This window comes from Monocercomonoides exilis, assembly GCF_001643675.1.
Source record: "Monocercomonoides exilis strain PA203 chromosome Unknown scaffold9-1957334, whole genome shotgun sequence".
Lineage (NCBI taxonomy): Eukaryota > Preaxostyla > Oxymonadida > Polymastigidae > Monocercomonoides > Monocercomonoides exilis.
The window spans coordinates 540,921-562,500 of NW_027150554.1; the positions used below are offsets into that span (position 1 = coordinate 540,921).

General features: G+C 34.7%; 6 protein-coding genes across 6 annotated transcripts in view; 4 read left to right on the forward strand and 2 right to left on the reverse strand.

Moving 5' to 3' along the window:
• Positions 1-406: 406 nt before the first annotated feature.
• Positions 407-1,171, reverse strand: MONOS_14271 (uncharacterized protein; the record flags this gene model as incomplete). Its single annotated transcript, XM_067867058.1, has 1 exon — positions 407-1,171. The coding sequence occupies one exon, from the start codon at positions 1,169-1,171 to the stop codon at positions 407-409; it is 765 nt and encodes a 254-aa protein (XP_067732341.1).
• Positions 1,172-1,240: 69 nt separating this feature from the next.
• MONOS_14272 (uncharacterized protein) lies at positions 1,241-1,990 on the reverse strand (the record flags this gene model as incomplete). The annotated part of the gene is made up of 1 exon (XM_067867059.1): positions 1,241-1,990. The coding sequence occupies one exon, from the start codon at positions 1,988-1,990 to the stop codon at positions 1,241-1,243; it is 750 nt and encodes a 249-aa protein (XP_067732342.1).
• Positions 1,991-6,949: 4,959 nt separating this feature from the next.
• Positions 6,950-8,836, forward strand: MONOS_16134 (uncharacterized protein). Its single transcript, XM_067869049.1, has 4 exons — positions 6,950-7,020; positions 7,156-7,183; positions 7,245-7,738; positions 7,816-8,836. The coding sequence occupies exons 1-4, from the start codon at positions 7,000-7,002 to the stop codon at positions 8,320-8,322; spliced, it is 1,050 nt and encodes a 349-aa protein (XP_067732343.1). The 5' UTR covers positions 6,950-6,999; the 3' UTR covers positions 8,323-8,836.
• Positions 8,837-12,292: 3,456 nt separating this feature from the next.
• Positions 12,293-13,896, forward strand: MONOS_17185 (uncharacterized protein; the record flags this gene model as incomplete). Its single annotated transcript, XM_067870080.1, has 3 exons — positions 12,293-12,296; positions 12,432-13,106; positions 13,242-13,896. The coding sequence occupies 3 exons, from the start codon at positions 12,293-12,295 to the stop codon at positions 13,709-13,711; spliced, it is 1,149 nt and encodes a 382-aa protein (XP_067732344.1). The 3' UTR covers positions 13,712-13,896.
• A 400-nt stretch (positions 13,897-14,296) lies between these two features.
• MONOS_15730 (putative 26S proteasome non-ATPase regulatory subunit 12) lies at positions 14,297-18,311 on the forward strand (the record flags this gene model as incomplete). Its single annotated transcript, XM_067868622.1, has 14 exons — positions 14,297-14,434; positions 14,488-14,616; positions 14,686-14,793; positions 14,854-15,102; positions 15,179-15,579; positions 15,805-15,923; positions 16,043-16,128; positions 16,292-16,369; positions 16,497-16,567; positions 16,633-16,723; positions 16,746-16,810; positions 17,022-17,178; positions 17,232-17,442; positions 17,521-18,311. 14 exons carry the CDS (start codon positions 14,297-14,299, stop codon positions 18,309-18,311), a joined length of 2,694 nt encoding a protein of 897 aa, XP_067732345.1.
• A 129-nt stretch (positions 18,312-18,440) lies between these two features.
• MONOS_15731 (uncharacterized protein) overlaps positions 18,441-21,580 on the forward strand; it is a gene marked incomplete at its 5' end in the record, with an annotated part of 7,547 nt that continues 4,407 nt past the window's right edge. The window contains one exon of the mRNA XM_067868623.1: positions 18,441-21,580. This exon is cut by the window's right edge and continues 4,407 nt beyond it. Coding sequence (XP_067732346.1) covers positions 18,441-21,580 — 3,140 coding nt within the window.

Consider the following 21,580-nt stretch of genomic DNA (forward strand, 5'->3'; position numbering starts at 1 on the left):
TAAAACTTTTGATCATTCCAGCAAAAAAAGTTATAATCCTTCAACTGATTGAAAAACTTCAAATTTTCTTAACTTCTCTTATAAATTCTTTCAAGATGTCACATGTTGAACATCTCATGCGTATTCCATGAATCCATTTTGCACGCTTCCGCTTTTTTTTGCATAAATTTGATATTTCCTCCAAGCTAATTGCATCTGATACAGTAAGAATTGTCATCCCTTTTGTAAAATGAACAATAAATTCTCTCTTTTGATTTTTCAAGCTCAATCTTCCTTCAGAATAGTGCTGTACACATGATTTCTCAATCTCTTTCATTGAACTTCTTTCAATCTTAATCATATCTGGCCTTTCTCCTTTTTCAATCTTGTCTCCAGCAATCACAGCGTCGTTCTCACAAAACTGTATCTAATGTGTCATGCACTCCCACAGCATCATCCCGATTGAGAATGAAACTGACTCCTTTGTTGCTCCCATCTTCTTGTTGATCAGCAACTCAGGCGCCTTCCACCTCAGGCGCTCTTTTTTGAAATAATCTTCATCCTCAAAGGCAGAAGAAGGGAGAGAGTCACTATCATCATCATCGTCTTCGTCGCTTGCAGATGTGACAACAGTTGACGAAGAGATGGAGGATGAATCTGAATCATCTGATAAAAGATCTGAATGCATCACAATGCAGATCACCATGTGCTCTGAGAACAGCACAATGTGAGGGATGAGGTTGGCAAGAGATGGAAGAGGATTGTCCATTTCGTCAGATGAGTGCAGTGCTCCATTCACCACCCAGAACAGGATCTGAGCAGCTGTCATCTCTCTCTCCTGAAGAGTGCCTATTGCTATCTCTTTCTTCTCGTTCCTTCCATGCAACAACATGAACAGTGAATCCCTCAGATCCACAATCAGCTTTTCGTGAGGAGATGAGCACGCTATTGCATCCACCAGATTCGACATGGATGAGGTGGTCGGGCACAGATCCTCACCTCGGACAAATGTTGAATCAGAATCAGTTGTTGAAGTGGATGAAATGGATGGAAATGGAGTCTGTTTTCTAATTTCCTCATCATCAACCTTCTCCAATGCCCAATCAGGAATCTTATCTGAATCTTTCCTCAGAATGTATTCAGTCGATCCACTTTCAGATAACAAATACTCTTCAGACTCCGAATGCACCATCTCCTTTCCATTTATTCTTTTCTTTATTATCTCTTCGCTCTTCTTCTCTGCCTCCCTCTCAGCTCTCCTCTACTGCTCCTCTGGTGACATCTCCATCGTCACTATCTCAATCGGCTTCGGATCCTTTTTGATATTATCATCAACAATCTCCTTGTATTTTTTTGCTTCTTCTTTTGAATTTCTCCATCGAACAACAAATATTATCAATGCAATTAATAGTACAACAACAATTGCAATGCAAACAATCAATAACCAATATGATTTCCCTTCTTTTCCTCCTTCAACAATCCTTTCATTTCCATTCGCCTTTGTTTCACTTGTATTCTTCAGAATGAATGAATTTGTTGAGGAAGGAGAATCAGCTTTTCCAAAAAGGATGCACATGCTCACTTCTGTCTCGTCTCTCACTTTCTCCAATTCTGAAGATGAAATAATTGAATGGATCTCATTCTCTGACACACAGTCTTCTTCATCAATTCCTTTTTTCACGATTTCCTCTTCAACTCCTTCTTTCATGTTTATCTTTGCTGACAAATTGCATGGCAGAAGCAACTTCCCATGAATGATCAGTTCTTCATCCCCATTTGGCTGAGAAATATTCTTCACTTCTTCCAAAACAGGGATGAAAAATGATGATCCTCTTTCTGAAGCTATCCCTCCCAATTGACATCCCTCGTCTAATATCCACAACGATGTGTTTGGCAACATTCCATCTCCCCCTTTCACACTCACAACATCCAATTCACCATTCCCTTCACAAATCACATTCCTTCTGGCTGATGGATATCCCTCAACAGATGGCTTGTTGTTTTCAAACATACCATTTTCAATCTAGGTGCTCCCTCCACTCACCCACAGCCCACCTGCCTTGCTATTTCTGATTGTTGTTTCCATCATCTCCACATAGCTGTTCTCAATATCAACCAATGACCCATTCCATTTGCACAATCCTTCTTTTCTATTGTTTTTTTCATTGACTATTTCATCTTCTCTTTCTCCATCAAACACACACACCTCAATCCTCACATTCTTTGAATTCCCGATCTGCATCATGCTTCCCTTGTTCACCGAATTCTCGCATTTTCCAAACGAGCAGTACAGCACGCTCACCTCTTGCTCAGCTTCTTCCATTCCGATAGCACACCCTTCCGACAGAACGCTCACATTTTCAATAACCATCTCTTTCATTTCCACTTTCGCTTTGCCTCCCACCATTACCACATCGCTTTCACATTCAATGTTTGTGATGATTGTCTCAACCACTTCCACTTTTGACTCTTCACAAAATGAAAGCACTTATGCTGATGAATGAAGATTCCTGAATGCTGAATCAAATATCCTCAGCTCTCTTCTTTCCACACTCACAACTGAACTGTTCACTTTTTATTCAGTTTCGGTTGTACAGAATTCACATTTTTGTATCTCCATTGATCCGTCCTTCACTTTGAAATGATAAAAGTGAGTTGCTTCAAATCCATCTTCAAACTCGAATGAGCACTTCTCCACAGCGATTTCATTCACAAACTCCATGACGCAATCATTCTCTGCTGATTTTTCAATATCCGATTTCAACTTCACAATCGCTTGGGAATTTTTGAATGAATTCACATTCAGATCCCCAATCACACAGTCGCCAGAAACAACTCCTTCTCCGTCAATCAGAATCGCATTCATCACACCTTGCTCAATGTGGTCAATCCCACAATTGATACTGGAACAAGGATTGGTCTGAGCCCCACATCGTCTGCCATCCGCCCCTGACCCGTTCAAAAACACTTGAAGCCCATAAAAGAATGTTATCAGCGGAATCAGATCAACATCTGTCTCACCCTCAACATCCCTCCCGCAGATGGAGTTGTCTGAGTTCAATGATTCCTGGTTGAAGTTCAAAGCAAACATCGTTTCGTTGATCTGTCGAATAATTGAGTAGCATTTGATGAATATATCTTTCCCAACAAAAGCCTCATTCATACAAAACATGATATTCACAATGAAAATCCTCAGGCATGGTATCTGAGTTTCATCAGCATAGTTAACATTTGGATCGGCTCCATTGATAAACAGTCCTCCGCCGCGCCCTGTATCAGTCGAGCATTTGCATGTCGAAAGCGTGCTCCCATTCACTTTCAAAACAGATTCTTCGTTCTTCAGCTCCACTTTCATTCCTCCTCCTTCATCACTCAAAGCGCTTTTGCAACTCTTCATTGCACACTCTTCTATCGTGCACTCCACTCCATTCTCAAATGATCCCACTTCAACGACGCTCGCTCCAATCCCTTCCTTCGTAATGTTGGAAAATGAGCATCCAACAACTCTCAAAACAGGTCTGTTGCTATTTGCATTTGAATGAGTGTTTTCCTTTTCATTCATCTGGCTTTCTTCCTCCATCATCGATATCAGACTTCTTTCTGTAATACCAGCAAACGAAATGTTCACATTCTGAAATATCACCTCAATAACACTTTGGCTGAACGCAATGAACCCTTTCAATTCGTTGATCTTATTCAACGTGCTGCTTTGAATTGCTGCGCTCCCTCCATTCACTCTCATCACGCAATATCCTGCGGTCTCTGTCAACCCTGTCAACGATCCAAATGAACAATCTGTGACAGATAAATGTGTATTTGCTCCAGAGGATTCAATGAATACTGCATGATTGGTGGTAATGCTAGGTTTGGTGAATGATAAATTGAAGAATGACAGACTCACATTCGACGATATCATTGAACCATCATCCAAATCATTCCCATCTTCATCAGCAATTGTCACGCTTGTCCCTTTCTTTGTTCCTTTTATCACAACTGCTGGCGCTTCTGAATCTGGCAAAGTTGGCAACGAAGACAAGAATAATATCGAATGGCTCAGCAACCCTGAATCCCCAACGCTGATCTGGGATTCGCCTTTTCCAAGTGGCTCATATCTCAGAGAAATTAAGTGATCAATTGATGAACAAGGTGCTTCTGAATACCCACAACAGCTGAAGTCTCCTCCTTTCTCTCTCGAAACAAATCCATTCCCACTCCAGTTCGTCCACAAATACACAACCAATGGAATCACATATTTCTCCTCTATCACCTTCCTTTTCAATCTACACAGCTTATCCAACCAATCGAACTCATTTGAATCCATCTCTCATTTCTAATGCTCCTTGTTCACAATTTTTTTCAGATCATATTTAGAAATAAACAGAAAATTTCCACAAAGAGTCTTAGTGCAACCAATGAAGTCGATAAATTCCATAAAAGGTCAACGAAATTTTCAATCAGTCACAGCATCACTCTTTCTCCATTTCCACTGTTATTGTATCTGTTGATTTTTGTAGTCCTGTTTGCAGGTGCTTATGATTGAGGAGATAATGAATGAGAAGTGAGAAAAAATGTCACACATCCATGTTGCTTTGCGAAGAAAAATGAAAAGGAAATGAGCCTGCTTATGATAAAAATGTGAAATATAAAGAAGAAGAAAGAGATTGATTTGTTTTTTCATTTGTTTCATGTGAAAACTTCGACAGAGTTGAGCAACATGCATGCAACTTAGCGAATCGGAACATTAGTGAAGAGAATTGAATAAGGTGATGTTTCAACAAGATCAAAAAACGAAGGATCTTGTAACTTCCAATTCACCTCCAACATTCTCATCGGCTTCTCTTCTTCCTCAACTTTTCCACTTTTATGACAAAACATGAACAAGTTTCCACTGTTATTTTCCATATCTTTTCAAATTCAGCCTTTTGAATATTTTCTCCCATATTATTATGCAATTTCCACAAGGGAACATTTCTGTATCAAATTGTGCATCTTTCAATAAAGTGAACAACAATTCGTTCGAAAAACTCATTGCTTGTTTAGGAAACGATTGAAGTCCTTTTCTCTTTATCAGTCGTTGCCAATGAAAATATCATCATCACAATACTAAAAAGGTGATTTAACAGAATGAAATGAAGAGGAAAAAACACTGGTTCACTTCTTCCCTTAAGCAGAAGTTCGTGTTTGTCAAATAGAATTTCAACTGCTTCAATGGTGCGTTGTTCAACTGGTGGATTAGCGTCCTCTGTTTTGAAAATATAACTTTTCAATTCTCCATGAAAATGCATGTGCAAATCTCAAATTCCTCTCAAATGTGATGCAAAAGAAGAGTTTGTGATTGTGTGTTGAATTCTGGATGTTGAAGAAAAAAGAATTGAAAGATACAAATGAAGAGGATGATAAGTTATTATCTTTTTTCTTGGAATTTGTCAGAAACTGAAGAATAATATTTTCAGTGATAATCTGAAGTATCAGAAGAAGAAATAACAGAAGAAGAGAAGTGAGAAAGTCTATTGAACGGAAATGCAAGCGAACAGATGTTTATGTTGCGTTCACTTCACATAAGCAAAACAACTGAGAAATAAGCAATTTTTGTCTTCTTGTCAATTTCAAAACCAATTTTTCATCATATTTAATAATCTCTTATTATTCAAATGATTTATGTTATCCATTCATTAGTGCAACATCGTATTTTATTTAATTTCTTCATCTTCTTCAAGTAATCTCTTCTATTGCAAACTGAATCTTCTTTTTTTCTTGTTCTTCAAACTCATCCAATTCTTATTCATTGTCTTCTTCTTCTTGATTTCATTCTAAATGTTTGTTGCAACAAAAAATGAATAAATTCTTCAGATGATGCCGATTCATTTGAAGAAGAAGAAGACATAGATGATGAAAGAATTGAATGAGATAATTCATTGTTGAAAATTGTGAAGATGAAAGCCAATATATATCTTCGGAGAAAATCATTGAAATTCTTTTCTTCAGTATCTTTTTCTTCTTCCGAGCAGAAACCTCTGAATCTTTTTCACTTTCAGCTCAATCTCTTTCTCTCTTACCAACAAAAAATAGGAAATATTGATCAATATCTTTTTCATTCCATTTCTTTCAGTTTTTCGCTTCCATTTTTTCACAAAAAATCTTCTTTTCTCTAAAACTATTCATCACCAATGCCCAATGTCAGGCATCTTCATTATGTCTCGAATATCATCTGTCCACCTTTAATTTTCTTTTCCTGCTTTTCATCTTCTTCTTCAAAGCCATCTAATCCTTCGCTCTTTCAACATCCTGAATGAAAAAATAATTATCACTTCAAAATAAATAACAACAACAAACCTTCTTAACATATTTTTCAGTCAATAACTCTATGTTATTCCATTGGTATCTGTTTCCCTCCAATAAAAATTCATTATTCCTTCTGTTTTCGACAGATTTGTCATCCAATTCACCAATAGTCCTTTCCAAGGTTATTCCCATCCTCAAATGCATCTATTTCTTGCTCTTATGAAACATGTCCAGAAATGTTTTCTTCTCAATTTCATCAGGTTTGTTCAAAATAAATCAGCACTAAACACTTTCTATCGTTTGACATGAGCAGTCATCAACAGTCCTCACCGTCCACCAGTGACGTTTTGCAATGATAGACAAAAATTCTCCTATTTTTGGATAATAACAAATAAAAGAATCTTTGCAAAATTTGCCGTTGGAAATATCTTCACGATTTATCGAACAACATAAAATACACGCACACAAATTTATTATTTCAAAAAAATAAAATAATTGAATTTCATGAACCATACAAATATAATAATCAACAGAATGAATTTCAATTTCAATGCAACTCCAACATTGCCTGATGTTATCACAGGATATATTATTTCCTGTTCTATAGGAAATATTAATGCTTGGATTTCTCAATTTGTATTTGATATTTCTGTTCAAATATTTCTGTTCGATCGAAGAATCCATTATAAAATATTTCAATTGATAAACCGTTCTTTATCTTTGAATTATCTTTCAAAAATGTCAGCATATAGAAGGAAGGTATGAATAAAGATATTTTTATGGCTGTTAAGCGTAAATTTTCATGTATTTTTTTCTGTCCAAACGTGTGTTTATTCAACATGAATATTCAAAATTGTGTTGTTCAATGACTTCAATGCATTTTCATAAATGTAGACGATTAGCATTATTGAAAGATTCACTGGTTTGCAAGCGTTGTTGAATTTTAATTCTGAAGAATGTATTTCTTTCTTATTTTTTAAAAGAATTGTTTTCCAAGCTTGAAGATCGCAATGAGGAAGATCAGAAACAAAAAATCTCTGAAATGAAGGGGATAATTGATGAAATGAATAAAGAAGAATTTAAATCCGTTATCACAAAAGAACTGTTTGACAAAATATGCAGAATATTTGAAGAAAAGAAATTACCTGCAGAGAATATGATTTTGCTATTGAAGCATGTTGGATGTGTCAATGTGCTGAAAAATGTATGGGTGCATGGTTTTGAAGAATCTTCTTTGAAGGAAAAGATAAAGAAGATGATGATTGATGAAAGTGAGAAAGATGAAGGAAAGAGAGAAAAGCTACTGGCAGATCTTTGCGAATGCTATCTTATGCTGAACATCGGGAATTCATCAGAATTATATCCAATTTGTGTGCCTTGTCTTCTGAAAGTTGCGTTGAAGAAAGAGGAAAACGAGGAGACTCAGAACGAAGCGGAAATGGCATTACTGGCTTTGTGTTGTATTTGTTCATTATCAGTGTGAACATTTCTATTTCCATTTTGATATTATAAATTTTTCTTTTTTTATTTTTTCTTTGTTTATTTTTTTCAAAGGAAATGGAGCCAAAACTTTTCCTGAATGAAACAAAAGATATCATCAAATATCATCAAGAACATCACAATCTGACAAGGCTTGCATATCAATCTGCTTGGGAGTTTTTGATTTGCCGACTTTGGAGTCAAAAAAGCTTGGAAGATGCCATTATTGATGAGCTGCATTTTTGTAGAGAAGCAGAAAGAGAATTAAAAGAACTGATGAAATGTGTTGATTGGAAGAGAAAAGAAGAGATAGAGAAAGGAAAAGAAACGAAAGAAGAGATTCATTTAGTGGGATGGCTCCGAACACTGAAAATTTACTTGGAATACAGTGGATTACATGGTAAAGAACAAGTTGATCTTATAAACCTCGTTATTCAGATTTTTCAAGAATCAAACGCTGATCAAATAGAAATACGCACCTGGTGCATGAGTATATTTAGAGGAGCAGCTGGTTGCAGAGCAGTGAAAATTAAAGACTTGCTGGAGAGTGGTGCTGCTGATGTAATCTTGGAGGAAATTTAGCAACCAACGTCGAAGGACAAAATTACATTTAATGGCTTGACATTTTTTCAGAATGTTTCAAGGAAATTAAATGGAAAGAAGAGAGAAGAAAGGAGAGATGATGAAGATGAAAAAGAAGTGGAGGAAAATGAAAAGGTTGAAAAGGATGATGAAATTGAAAAAATGAATAGGAAAGTGTTTGAAAAGTTGGAAGAAGAAGGATACGAATATTCCTTCATTAGTTTTCGAGAAAGATTTAACATTCTTAAAAGAGAAAATTTTCGTAGTTTATCTTTGGATAGTTTTGATTATTCTGTTAATGTTTGAGAAAATGAGATGAATTGATTCTTATGAATCAAAAATTTTATTTAAAGAATTATTTCGCAATTCAACAAACAATTGAAAGAATTTATAAAAAAAAGTCTGTTTTTATTTTCATCACTGCACAATGGAACAAAGTTTGAAAAAGAATGAATGAATAAAAAGAAAAGAATGAAAAAACTGGAAAAAGGAAATAGAAAAACAAAAACAAAAATGACTATTTGAAGGGGAAAAAGAAGAAATCTATGATTAATGCGGAGTAATGATGATCTTCAAATTAACAAAAACATAAAAATGACAACAAGTGGGAAAAAAATAAATGAAATTGAGATTTTTCGTCAGAATATTTCCAACGAAACACTTTTGAACAAACAAGTGGAAAAAATAAATTAACTTTGTTGTTTAATAGGAAATTGACTTTTTTGATGATATTAACTGGGGCTGGGTTACAAGAATGGGAAAGAAACTATTTGTCATTAAAAGTTTTGCTTTTATGAACCGGAAGAACATGAATTAATAATTCTTATCAGTCATTCATTTCATATGGGGGAAAATATGAACTTTCAAGCTTTTTTTGCACAAAGCATGAAAAAATTGTTTCACTTATAACATATTAAACTTTATCAGATTTCAAAATAAATTAGATTTTCATATCTGTAAACAAACATCATTGAAATCAAAACCCAAAGTTTTCCAACATTTCACAAATGTCAAAAAATGAACTCATTTTTTTACAAATTTTTTGATCACAAAAAGTTAATCAAAAGTTCATAATTTTTCAAAAAAAATGCCTGAAATCAAATATTTTGTCCCATGTTGATAAAAAGATATCATATTATTTAGTTTTTTTTTATCAATGTTTAACAAGTATTTCCACGAGCTTTTGAAATTAAGTTCTTTGAATGTTAACATTGTTTTTTACAAATTCTTATTCGCGTTTTTGGAAATTCTTGAAACTATCGATATTTATTTTTCCAACAATTTTCACTCATCGTATAAATAAAATAAAATAGAAATCTTGAAGGAATAAGTTAATTTTTTTCAGAAATTCATAAAACGTGATTGAAAAATAAATTAGTGTCGCAAATATAAAATGTGGAATTAAATACTTATAAAAACTTTATTAATCAATGTCAAACATTGATAAAAAAATACCAAAGAATTTGATATTTTATCATCAGAATAAAAAAGAAAAAACTTTTTTCCAGATGCATTATTTTCCAATATAACAAAATTGTTTGTGTGCTTGTTTCATTTTTTTAAACAGAATTTATCGCGAGATGAGAAAAAAGTTTGGATTCAATAAAAACAAGGTTCAAATAAAAATCAAACCCTAAATAAATTAAATAAATCGAATTTTGAATCTTTTTGATAATATAGAATGAAGAAAATTTGAATGACTGATATATGTTGCAGATCACAACTTTAAGAAACATTCAGAAACTCGTTTTTATTAAGATTTTTTGTGATATAATAATTTTATATACTTTAATAATTCATGATAGGGGTGAATATTTCATTTCTGTAATTCCGTTTTTTTTATGAAAAAAATCAAATTTTCAAAAACATTGTGGTTATGATCAATTATTTGGGGGATTATTTTTGAAATTATATCTTTTTTCTGGGTGTTGATTTTTCAAAAATTGTTTGTTTTTTAAAAGAAAATTTTAAAATTCAAAAGAGATAAAGCATGATAATTGTTTCCGAATTCATATGGTTTTTCCGAATCAAAGATAAAAATGTATTCAATAGGCCTTTTCACATTTCAATTTTTTGATTTGTATTCTTGAAAAATTTTTGCACAGAAATTTTTGTATGAAAAAATTTGATTTTTAAAATAATCACCCGTATTTCAAATAATATTTATCGAAATCAATTTATAAAAAGAGTTGTTTCAAATTTTTTATGAAATATTTTCCTTTTTTTCTTTGACAAACAAATGAAAATAGAAGTGAGCACTTTATTCAAATATTTATTTTTTTTTCATTTTATCAAACACGTGAAAAAGTGATTATTTGATTTTAACCCTAACACTTTTTTAAAAAAAATGAAAAAATTTTTTCACAAACCATAAACCTTATATATTGGTTCGGGAGAAAACCATAAAGCAAAAGGAAATCCAATGAGTTCATTTTCACGTATTTTATTCCTTAAAAACAATAAAATATAACAAACAAAAAAGAACTTCGAATTACTTAAATTCACATGCTTTGAATTGAAAGATTTTGACAAACAAACCAATTTGAACGAAACTGTGAAATTTCCAAAAATTGTTAAATTATCAAACAAAAATTTTAGATTTCAATTTGATCATAACCGCAATATTTTCGAAAATTTGATTTTTTTCATGGAAAAAACGGAATTACAGAAATGAAAAATTCACACCTAGCATGTTTATAATATTATAACAAATCATTCTGTCACAAAAAATCTGAATAAAAACGAGTTTCTGAATGTTTCTTAAAGTTGTGATTAACCAATTAATTAAGCCTTTGCAACAAGAGATTTTTTTGATTTATGTGTCGGTCAAAGATGATGTGCAATATCGAGTTCGCATTTTTTCGTTTTTTTTCACTGTATTCGGAAATTTTGGTGACTTTTTAATATTTTTGTCATTATCAATTTTTAATTATAAAATAGATAAATTACCTATTTCAAGTATTCATTTTTATTGTATTAAAGTACCATAATTTCAACATTGATATTTTTATTGTTGGAGAAATAATCCTTTCTGGCTGTATTTTTGAGTACACTCGTTTCAGATGAATGGCATTTTCAAATTATAAGCTTTCAAACAAATGTGTGAGATTTTAACTTTTTGTATCTTCAAACTGGCTATTAAATAATAAAGCGAAATATATTGATCATTAACTTTTTGTTCTTTATTTGATAAATAAATTAAACTTCAGATTTAACTTTTTCCAACTACAAGAAATCAGCACGTTGTAATATTGGAATTGCTCGATTTAATATTTTCGCATTATTTCAAAGATTTGTTTGAGAATAAAGAATGTACAAATGACGTCTTAACAATCAATATTTTACTATTTCAAATTGTTGAATATTTCAATTTTAGTTTTAGTGTTTTAAAAAATGAACTTTCAAAGATATTTTTGCAAGTTCATTTTTTTTAACTGCTTTATTAACTTATGTTACCTAAGTTTGAAAATATTTTTTTTTAAATTTCTTGTCATTTCGATGATAATAAAACATTCAAACAAGAATTATCTATTGACTTTGAACTCAACAAATCTTTTCGAATGCAAATAATCCAATAAATAAATATAATTATTTTCCAACCTTGTTACTAAAAATTAAATGCGTTCAAAAAGTTTGTTTTAACATTGAATTGAAGTTTTGAAAAGTGACTAATATAATTGTGATTTGTGAAAGGTTTTTATATGAGTTGAACTGTGATATTTGTGTTTTTGTTTCGAATTAATCAGATGGTTGGAAAAGGAGGAGATGCGTGATTGTAATAAATGAGCTTGAACTTGAAAAATGAATGAGCGTTTCATTAACACAGAATATTGAAAAAAACAGCCAAACAAATAATAGAATCCCTTCGTTTAAAGTTATCGACTGTTCATTTTCGAGCACACGAATTAATGAAACAAAGATGGAGCTAGTGTTAAGGTCTCATTTGATAATTCCATAAAACGCTTTTTGGATGAGTGTGCAATGAAGAGTATCAAAAGCGCTTATTGCGCAGAAAAAGGAGGAATGAAAGTGGTGGTGAAGATTGAAGAATCATTTTTGAAAAATCAATGATTGCTCTTTTTCGATTTGAACGTGCTCGACGGAATCAGAGCGTAGTGGAGAGCTGTTTATCAATGGAGCCGATCCAAATGTTAACTATGCTGATGAAACTCAGATACCATGCCTGAGGATTTTCATTGTGAATATCATGTTTTGTATGAATGAGGCTTTTGTTGGGAAAGATATATTCATCAAATGCTACTCAATTATTCGACAGATCAACGAAACGATGTTTGCTTTGAACTTCAACCAGGAATCATTGAACTCAGACAACTCCATCTGCGGGAGGGATGTTGAGGGTGAGACAGATGTTGATCTGATTCCGCTGATAACATTCTTTTATGGGCTTCAAGTGTTTTTGAACGGGTCAGGGGCGGATGGCAGACGATGTGGGGCTCAGACCAATCCTTGTTCCAGTATCAATTGTGGGATTGACCACATTGAGCAAGGTGTGATGAATGCGATTCTGATTGACGGAGAAGGAGTTGTTTCTGGCGACTGTGTGATTGGGGATCTGAATGTGAATTCATTCAAAAATTCCCAAGCGATTGTGAAGTTGAAATCGGATATTGAAAAATCAGCAGAGAATGATTGCGTCATGGAGTTTGTGAATGAAATCGCTGTGGAGAAGTGCTCATTCGAGTTTGAAGATGGATTTGAAGCAACTCACTTTTATCATTTCAAAGTGAAGGACGGATCAATGGAGATACAAAAATGTGAATTCTGTACAACCGAAACTGAATAAAAAGTGAACAGTTCAGTTGTGAGTGTGGAAAGAAGAGAGCTGAGGATATTTGATTCAGCATTCAGGAATCTTCATTCATCAGCATAAGTGCTTTCATTTTGTGAAGAGTCAAAAGTGGAAGTGGTTGAGACAATCATCACAAACATTGAATGTGAAAGCGATGTGGTAATGGTGGGAGGCAAAGCGAAAGTGGAAATGAAAGAGATGGTTATTGAAAATGTGAGCGTTCTGTCGGAAGGGTGTGCTATCGGAATGGAAGAAGCTGAGCAAGAGGTGAGCGTGCTGTACTGCTCGTTTGGAAAATGCGAGAATTCGGTGAACAAGGGAAGCATGATGCAGATCGGGAATTCAAAGAATGTGAGGATTGAGGTGTGTGTGTTTGATGGAGAAAGAGAAGATGAAATAGTCAATGAAAAAAACAATAGAAAAGAAGGATTGTGCAAATGGAATGGGTCATTGGTTGATATTGAGAACAGCTATGTGGAGATGAGGGAAACAACAATCAGAAATAGCAAGATAGGTGGGTTGTGTGTAAGCGGAGGAAGTGCAGAAGATAATGAGAGACGGAGTTCGGACTTTGATTGAAGATATAAAAAGAAAAGAAATTATTGAGATAATGGAGAAGATGTGGTTTGATGAGTCAAATGTCAGACATTGATTGGTTAAGGTTGAAAAATGCTCTTCAAAATGCAATGAAGAATAAAGAATAACAAAACAAGACAAAACAAAAACAATTCAAAAAAAAAAAAAAAAAAAAAAAAAAAAAAAAAGAGAGAGAGAGAGAGAGAGAGAGAGAGAGAGAGATGAAAAATGAGTGGTAATAATTCGTTTCTGATCATGCTTTTAAACAAAAGGGTGCTTTGGAAAAAAGTAGTTTCGAACTTATTTAATTTTTTCTAAAATTGTTTTTTTGATTCACAAATTTTAATTATTAAATATTGCTCAAAGAAAGGATTTAGGGTGATTTTTAAACCCGGACTTTTTCAAAAAAGTCCGGGTTTAAAAATCACCCTCTTTATTAATCTATTCAGACATTATCTTTTGATATAAAATATTGAAAAAAATAAAAAGATGAGAAAAGATTATGGAAGCATTGAGTGAAATTAAATTCTCAAAGAGATATATTTTAGCACCAAATAAATAATTACTCCCATAATGTTTTCAAAAAGAATGGATATTGAATCTTCAAAAAATCCAGAGAAAGTTCCGATTGCACAGGTTCTAGAGACAGCTAAAAAACTACATGAAAAAGGCGATTTTCAAGGTGTCATGCAATGCTTATCCGTTGCTGAACGAACATACCGCAAAGTTTGTTTCATTTATTTTTGACAATAATTAAGAATTTTGTTTTATTCATACAGCAACAAGACGCAGAAAGCGAAACACAGGTTCTTATTGCTACTGCACAATACTTATTTGATGGAAAAATGTGGGAACAATTGAACAACCGCATTGAAGAATTGACAAAAGTCCGTGGACCAATAATTGAGGTTTCATTTTGAGCTTTTGATTCTATGCCCGTAGCTATATAATGATTTTTTATTTGTTTCACGATATAGTCATTGAAATCTTTATTTAAGCATTGCTCAAAACTTGCAAAGCAATTACCTGATGGCGAAATTGCTGTCGCACTTATCCAAACCCTTAGAAGAGTTACAGATGGAAACGTTAGAGCTAATTTTATTTTTCTTTGATTTTGCAAAGAATGTTTTTGTTTATGCGTTCAGATTGCATACGAAGCATTGAGGATAGAATTGACAAGAATGCTTACATATATGTATGAAAGGTTGGGAAAATTGAAGGAAGCCGCTGACGTACTGATGGAGGTGCAAGTGGAAACAGCAGGCACGCTTTCTCGCGATGAGAGAGCCAAAATCCTTATCGAACAAGTAAGATTAAATTTGGCGGTTGACAATTTCATTCAAGCAGGCATTCAAGCGAAGAAATTTTCTCTAAAGCAAACAGAAAAACATTATGTGCGCATTCAATTTTTATTTATTAATTTACTATTACAAATATATTTTATCCAATTCTTTATCAACTGATGATTAGGTTGCATATTACACACAAATGATTATGATTCATTTGCACGAAGATGATTACATTTCTGTTGCCAGGGATTATCGAGCAATTTACAAGGCATGCGAAAAAGAGAAGCTGAAGAAAGATCAAAAATCATTGCAAACAGGCGGATGGGAAGGATGGGAAGACAAAGAAGAAGACGAAGCTGATGCAGAGAAAGAAAATGAAAAAGAAGAATCAGGAAAAATGGAAATTGACGAAGTCAAAACAAAAGGCGAGAAGAGGAGAGAGAAAGTTATTGCCACGCTCGACATGGCGCTTGCTGGCTTTGCTTCGTTTGTTGTGATGGCGCCTCTGAGCGAAGAGCAAAGGGATCTGAACATGGACTGCGTGAAGGAGACAAAGGCATCAAGCAAGTTTAAGACTCTTTCGTATGCTGTGTTATTGCGATTTGAGTTAAGAGCCATTAAAGAGGAGTTTTTATGTTCGAAATTGGGATTACTTTTTTCCCCAGCTTTGTTATTGAAATGAGTTATTGCATCATTATTGTTGAATTTCAAACGAAAAATAAAAAAAAAAATTCTTTTTAATTTTTAATTTTTATTTCTTTAATTAATGAATACTGTATTTGCTATTTATCTTTCTTTATTATGAAGAATGGTTGCTGAGTCGTTTTTGAAAGACGAGCGAATCGATCTTCCGATTGTCAAGCAGCATGTTGTGCCTTCTCTTCTCTCTGAATCTCCAATCTTTGAAGGAAATATTCCTATTGCTGGTTTGAAATACCATCTTTCTCTTTCACATTTCATAAGTTTTTCCCCCAACACTTTTTTCTGTATGTTTCATTATTCAAATAATTTATGTCGTGCTATTTCTTTGATATTTGCTATTCAGGTGAAAATCGGTGTTCGGTTTTGAACAACAAAGAAGAACTGAAGAAAACGTTTTTGGAAAAGTTGTACCAGCGAATAACAGAACACGTATGATTGAGAAATCGAGAAATTACTTATTCGAAAAGACAAGCAATTTGATTTTCTATTTTTATTTTTAATTTATTTTAGTGAATTTAATATTTATTTTCCCTTCTTTTTTTCTCACTTTTTATTGATATGATTATGCAACACTGTTTTGTGCTCTTCACAGGATCTCAGAGTCATTGCAAAGTTCTACAAGCAAATGCATTTCAGTCGCCTTGCTGAACTCCTTTCTCTTTCAAAAGAAGTTTGTGGCTGTTTATATATATTAAATGCAAATAACTATTTGATATGAAATTTCTTTCTTCTTTCATTCTATTTTTATTTTTGTTTTTATTTATTTTATTTTTTTATAAAAATAATTGTTTTTTTAGGAGACTGAAAAAGTTGTTTCTCGAATGGTTGTGTCAAAAGAGATATACGGAAAAATTAATCGACCTGAAGGGTTTGATTAGTCTTTTTGAATATTTTTTTTCTATTTTATTTGAATTATTTTTCGTTTAAAATTAGAACAATAAACTTTGTGCAGCCTTTTTCATCTGTTGGCGTGTTGGATAACTGGACATCATCGGTCACACTTCTTCTTTCCAAAATGGAGCGTGTTTCTCAACTTATTGAAAAAGAAAGAATCACATCAACAATACCAACAGAAGAAGAGGAGGAGGAACCATCCTCATCTTCTAGATAAGTTTTTTTGACGTCTTGTCATTTCACTTCATGGATTTTAAAGTTATTTTTCATATAATTTTTATTAATAAATTTTCAGTGAACCAAATTAAGGGTTGATCGAGTATAGAAAATAATTCTTTATTGAAGCTGAGAAGAGATGTTTGAGCAATTATTAAGCAACATACAATTTCTTTTTTGATGTAATATTTTCATTTATTCATGTTTAATAGGGATGCCCCCTCTAATAGCCAAATAAAAGAATTAACACAAAACGAGCAACTTGATCCATATAACGTTTTTGTCAAATATCTTCCAAGTCACATAGATGACGCAAAGCTTCACTTAATGTTTTCTCCATACGGATCAATTGAATCAGCAAAAGTCATGGTTTTATACCTTTTTTTCTTGTTATTTTCTATTTCTTTATTAATTTAAATCAGATTGGAAGAAGTACAGGGGAAAGCTTGGGAATTGGATTTGTTCGATTCTCAAAGCCAGAAGAAGCACAAGCGGCAATTAAGGCTTGGGATAGGAAGCAATTTGACGGGAAAACATTACTCGTGAGGCTTTCAAATGTGATAAAAGAACCAGAACCTGATCCTCCAAACATAAATCTTTACATCAAGCCATTGAGCTTTACAACAACGGAAGGTTTTTCCTTTTATTTTTCACAAAGAATTTTATTTTTTTTAATTAAATTTTGAATGAACATTTTGAAATTAATCAAAGATGATCTATACAAGCTTTTTCAGCCTTATGGAAAAGTTGCAGATGTTAAAATCATGGTAGACCCTGTGACCCAAAGGAGCAGGCAAATCGGATTCGTTCGATTTGCTCGTATTGAAGATGCGATTATTGCTCGAAAATCTGTGGACGGCTCACATCTTGGGCCTCTTTCTCCTCAACTGACCGTTCGCTTTGCGGAGACAAAAGCCAAAAAATTAGAGCGAATCAAACTGAAGCCAGAAAAGACGGACGGAACAGAAGACTCCGTCCAAATGCTGCTGGCATCTGTCTCTCACCAGCGAAAGACGTCTAATTTGAAGTATTCAGACGCCCAGCCTCAAACTTCGCAACAGCAACAGCAACAGCAGCAGCATCATCAGCGCCAGTCGAGTCTCCACCCCTTCCGCCGCAATCATCACATCAGCTCGTCCATCTCCCCTTCTTCTTCTTCTTCCACCTCCTCATCCTCCTCCTCCTCCTCATCATCATCTTCTTCCTCTTCTTCTGTCTCTAAGCATCAGTTAGTTGATGACTCTGCCTCTCGAAACGGAGCTGCGTCGCATAAAAGCCAGTCTTTTTCTCCATCTCCGGCGTTTGCGTCGGCTTCGGCGTCTGTTTCACACAGAACACATCTTCTTTCACAGGAGTGGAGAGAGAAAGGGAAGGTGGAGGCAGCTAACAGGCAGAGAGAGAAAACAATTGATTCTTCTTATTCTTCCTCTTCTTCCTCCTCTTCTTTGGGAATGCCTGCTGTGCTGAGTGGAGTTAAAGCAACAGCTTCTGCTTCAGCTTAATTGTCACCCTTGTCAACATTTTTGCCTCTTCCACCACCTCCTCCATTTACGGCTTCTTCTTCTTCTTCACTTTCTTCAACTTGTATTTCAATGAATTCTTCCCCTCCGAATTCCATTCTGCAAACAGCAATGAACTACAATCATCAGCATAGCCATCAAAACAGCCTTTCTGAACACAAAAAGCAGAAAGAACCGAAAGAGCTGAAAGAAACATCCAGTTCAATGCCAGCTGCTTTGGCTGTTTTAGACACAACTCGGACATTTTATGACGGTTATTCCTATGTGAATAGCAATGCTGGTCATAGTGCTGATGGTGATGCTCGTACAAATGATAAATCAAATTTCAGTGCCAACGGCACAATCAATGCTGTTTCTGGTGCTCTTCAAAGCACAAGGCGTTCACTCCCTCTTCCTCCTCCTCCACCACCACCGACTTTTCGAACATCTTCAAATGTCCCATATAAATTAAATTCTGCTGCAAACCCATCACATTTTTATTTGCCGGCAAATTCGAAATATACATCTTTATCCCAAACTTTGCCGGCATATCCTGTAAGTGCCGGAATTATTCCTACAAATGCTTCTTATACTTCGAATGATTCATTTTCATCATCATCATCACCTTCTTCTTCTTCTTCAACATCTTCGTCCTCTTCTTTGTCTCTTGATCGTTTGCAGCCTTTCAGTCGCATCAATTCCGATAGCACGTATCAAATCTCTGATCCCTCAGTTTTATTCTCATCTTCCTCAAAGAACAAAGAAAGCAACTTCACAATTTCTTCCGCCCATTTCAATCAGATTTCGAATGACCAGCTGCCTTCGCCAGAAGAAATGGCAGTGAATCGATCGACTCAGAAATTGGCAGATAATTGTCTGCTTTCTGAGACGCAGGCATTGTGGGATGCATCAGCTATGAAGAAGAATTCTTCGTATTTGGCATCAAATGAGTTGAATAATAATAATAATAATAATATTCCATATAATAATAAAATTAATAGTAGCAATAGTAATGATAGCATCACCAATTCTATTAACATCACCAAATTATGTACTTCATCATCATCATCATCGTCATCTTCTTCTTCTTCTTCTTCCTTATTGTCATCATCAAACACCCCATTCTCTTCCACACATCATCTTTCCTCTGAAAATTCGTCCTTTTCCTCTCTTCCTTGTTCACCACAGCAACATCTCAAGACGCCTTCTCTTTCACAAACACATTCACAGACACATACGCAATCTCATTCACATTCAGAATCTTTATCAAAATCTCAAACAGATTCTCAAACAGATTCTCAAACAGACTCTCAAACAGATTCTCAATCACAAGATCTTTCACCAGCACAAATACAATTTTTTGTACAAGCACAAATAAGAGCAAATATTGAAGTACAAGCAGAAGCAGAAGCAAAAGCAAAAGCAAAAGCACAAGCACAAGCACAAGCAGAAGCACAAGCAGAAGCACAAGCGCAAGCACAATCTCAATCTCATTCAGAATCTCATTCACCATCACCATCACCATCAACCTCAATATCGCAAACACAAACACAATCACAGACACAGACACAGACACAGACACAGACACAGACACAGACACAGTTATATGCTCGTTCATGTGTTATGCCACACACTCAGACACATTCTCATATACAGCCTCAGCTTCAACTGCAAAAGAAACAGAAACTACAGCAAAAGCATCAAAAACATCAAAAGTTACAAGAAATACAAGAAATTCAAGAAATGCAAGAGAAACAAGAGAAACGTGATAAACAAGAAGATAAAAATGATATACAGCTTCAAATACCTTCTTCTCTATCTTCACGTCTGTCTGCTCCATTCATTCTTCCTCTCCCTCCTCCGCCGCCTCCCCTTCATTGCTATACAACAAAAACATCATCATCATCTTCTTCTTCTTCTTCATTTTCTTCTTCTTTTCCTTCTTCTGCTTCTGCTTCTGCTTCTCCATTATTCAATTCTGCCTCCATCTCCTCCTCCTCTTCTTCTACCCTTATCAACTCTTCTGATTCATACGACCACAAAAACTTCATCAAGAAAAACACTTCGTCTACTCTAACAAACATCTCTTCAACACAAATAATACCTTCTTCTTCTTCTCTTCCTCCTCCTTCTTCTTCTGCTTCTTCATTTTCTTCTTCTTTTCCTTCCTCCTCCTCCTCTTCTTCAAACCCATCTTCTTCATCCATTTCCTTCCCTTTCTCCTCCTCTTCCTCTTCTTCCTCTTCCTCTTCCTCTTCTTCTTCCTCTTCCTCTTCTTCTCCCAACAACCTCAGCAACCCTCGGCTGAGCATCACAAACTGCAGCAACTACAACACTTGCAGCAACAGCAGCGTCGCAAACGCATCTTTTCTCAATCCAGACGGAGAAATAAAACCAAGTTTCTCCGGCGGAGAAATTACGTCGTATTACTCCGACGCCCATTTCGTGCCGATCTCCAACGAGGTATTTCTCCGAAAGACGCTTTCATTCATTCCGACTTCTTCTCGCCCTTCAATCTTCTCTCCTAAAACTGCTCATAGGCAGCATTCTACTTCGACGTTCCCTTCGATTTCAAGGAAGGATTTGATTGAAGCAGATGGTGGTTCTTCATCATCTTCGTCTTCTTCGTCTTCTTCGTCGTCGTCTTCTTCTTCAGATCCACCTGCTTCTTCTTCTTCTTCCTCTTCCTCTTCCTCTTCCTCTTCCTCTTCTTCTTCTTCCTCCTCCTCCTCATCATCATCTTCTTCTTCCTCTTCTTCTCTATTAGGTTCCTCCTCCTCCTCCTCCTTCTCCTCCTATTACTCTTCCTCTGCTCTTTCTGCTGACACTTTTCTTTCTCCTCCTTTTTCTGCTGTCTCATCTGGCAATCTCTTTGACACCAATTCTTCTCTTTCTTCTTCCACCTCTTTGTTCTCCACTCATTCATTCACTTCTCCTTTGCTCTCTTCTTATGCTGCTCCTTCTTCTTCTTCGCCTCAGCTGTATTCGATGACTGCTTCTTCACCTTCTCCTTCGCCTTCGCCTTCTTCTCCACCTCCTCCGTCTTTGTTTGCTTCATCGTCGTCGTCATCTTCTTCTTCCTCTTCCTCTTCCTCTTCCTCTTCTTCTTCAAATACATCTGCTGCTGCTAATAATAATAATAATAATAATAATAATAATAATAATAATAATAATAATAATCCTTCTTCTTCTGTTAATGATGCAATTATCCCTTCTTCTTCAATTCCTGCTGCATCTTCTTCTTCTTTTCCTTCCTCTTCTTCTTCTTCTTC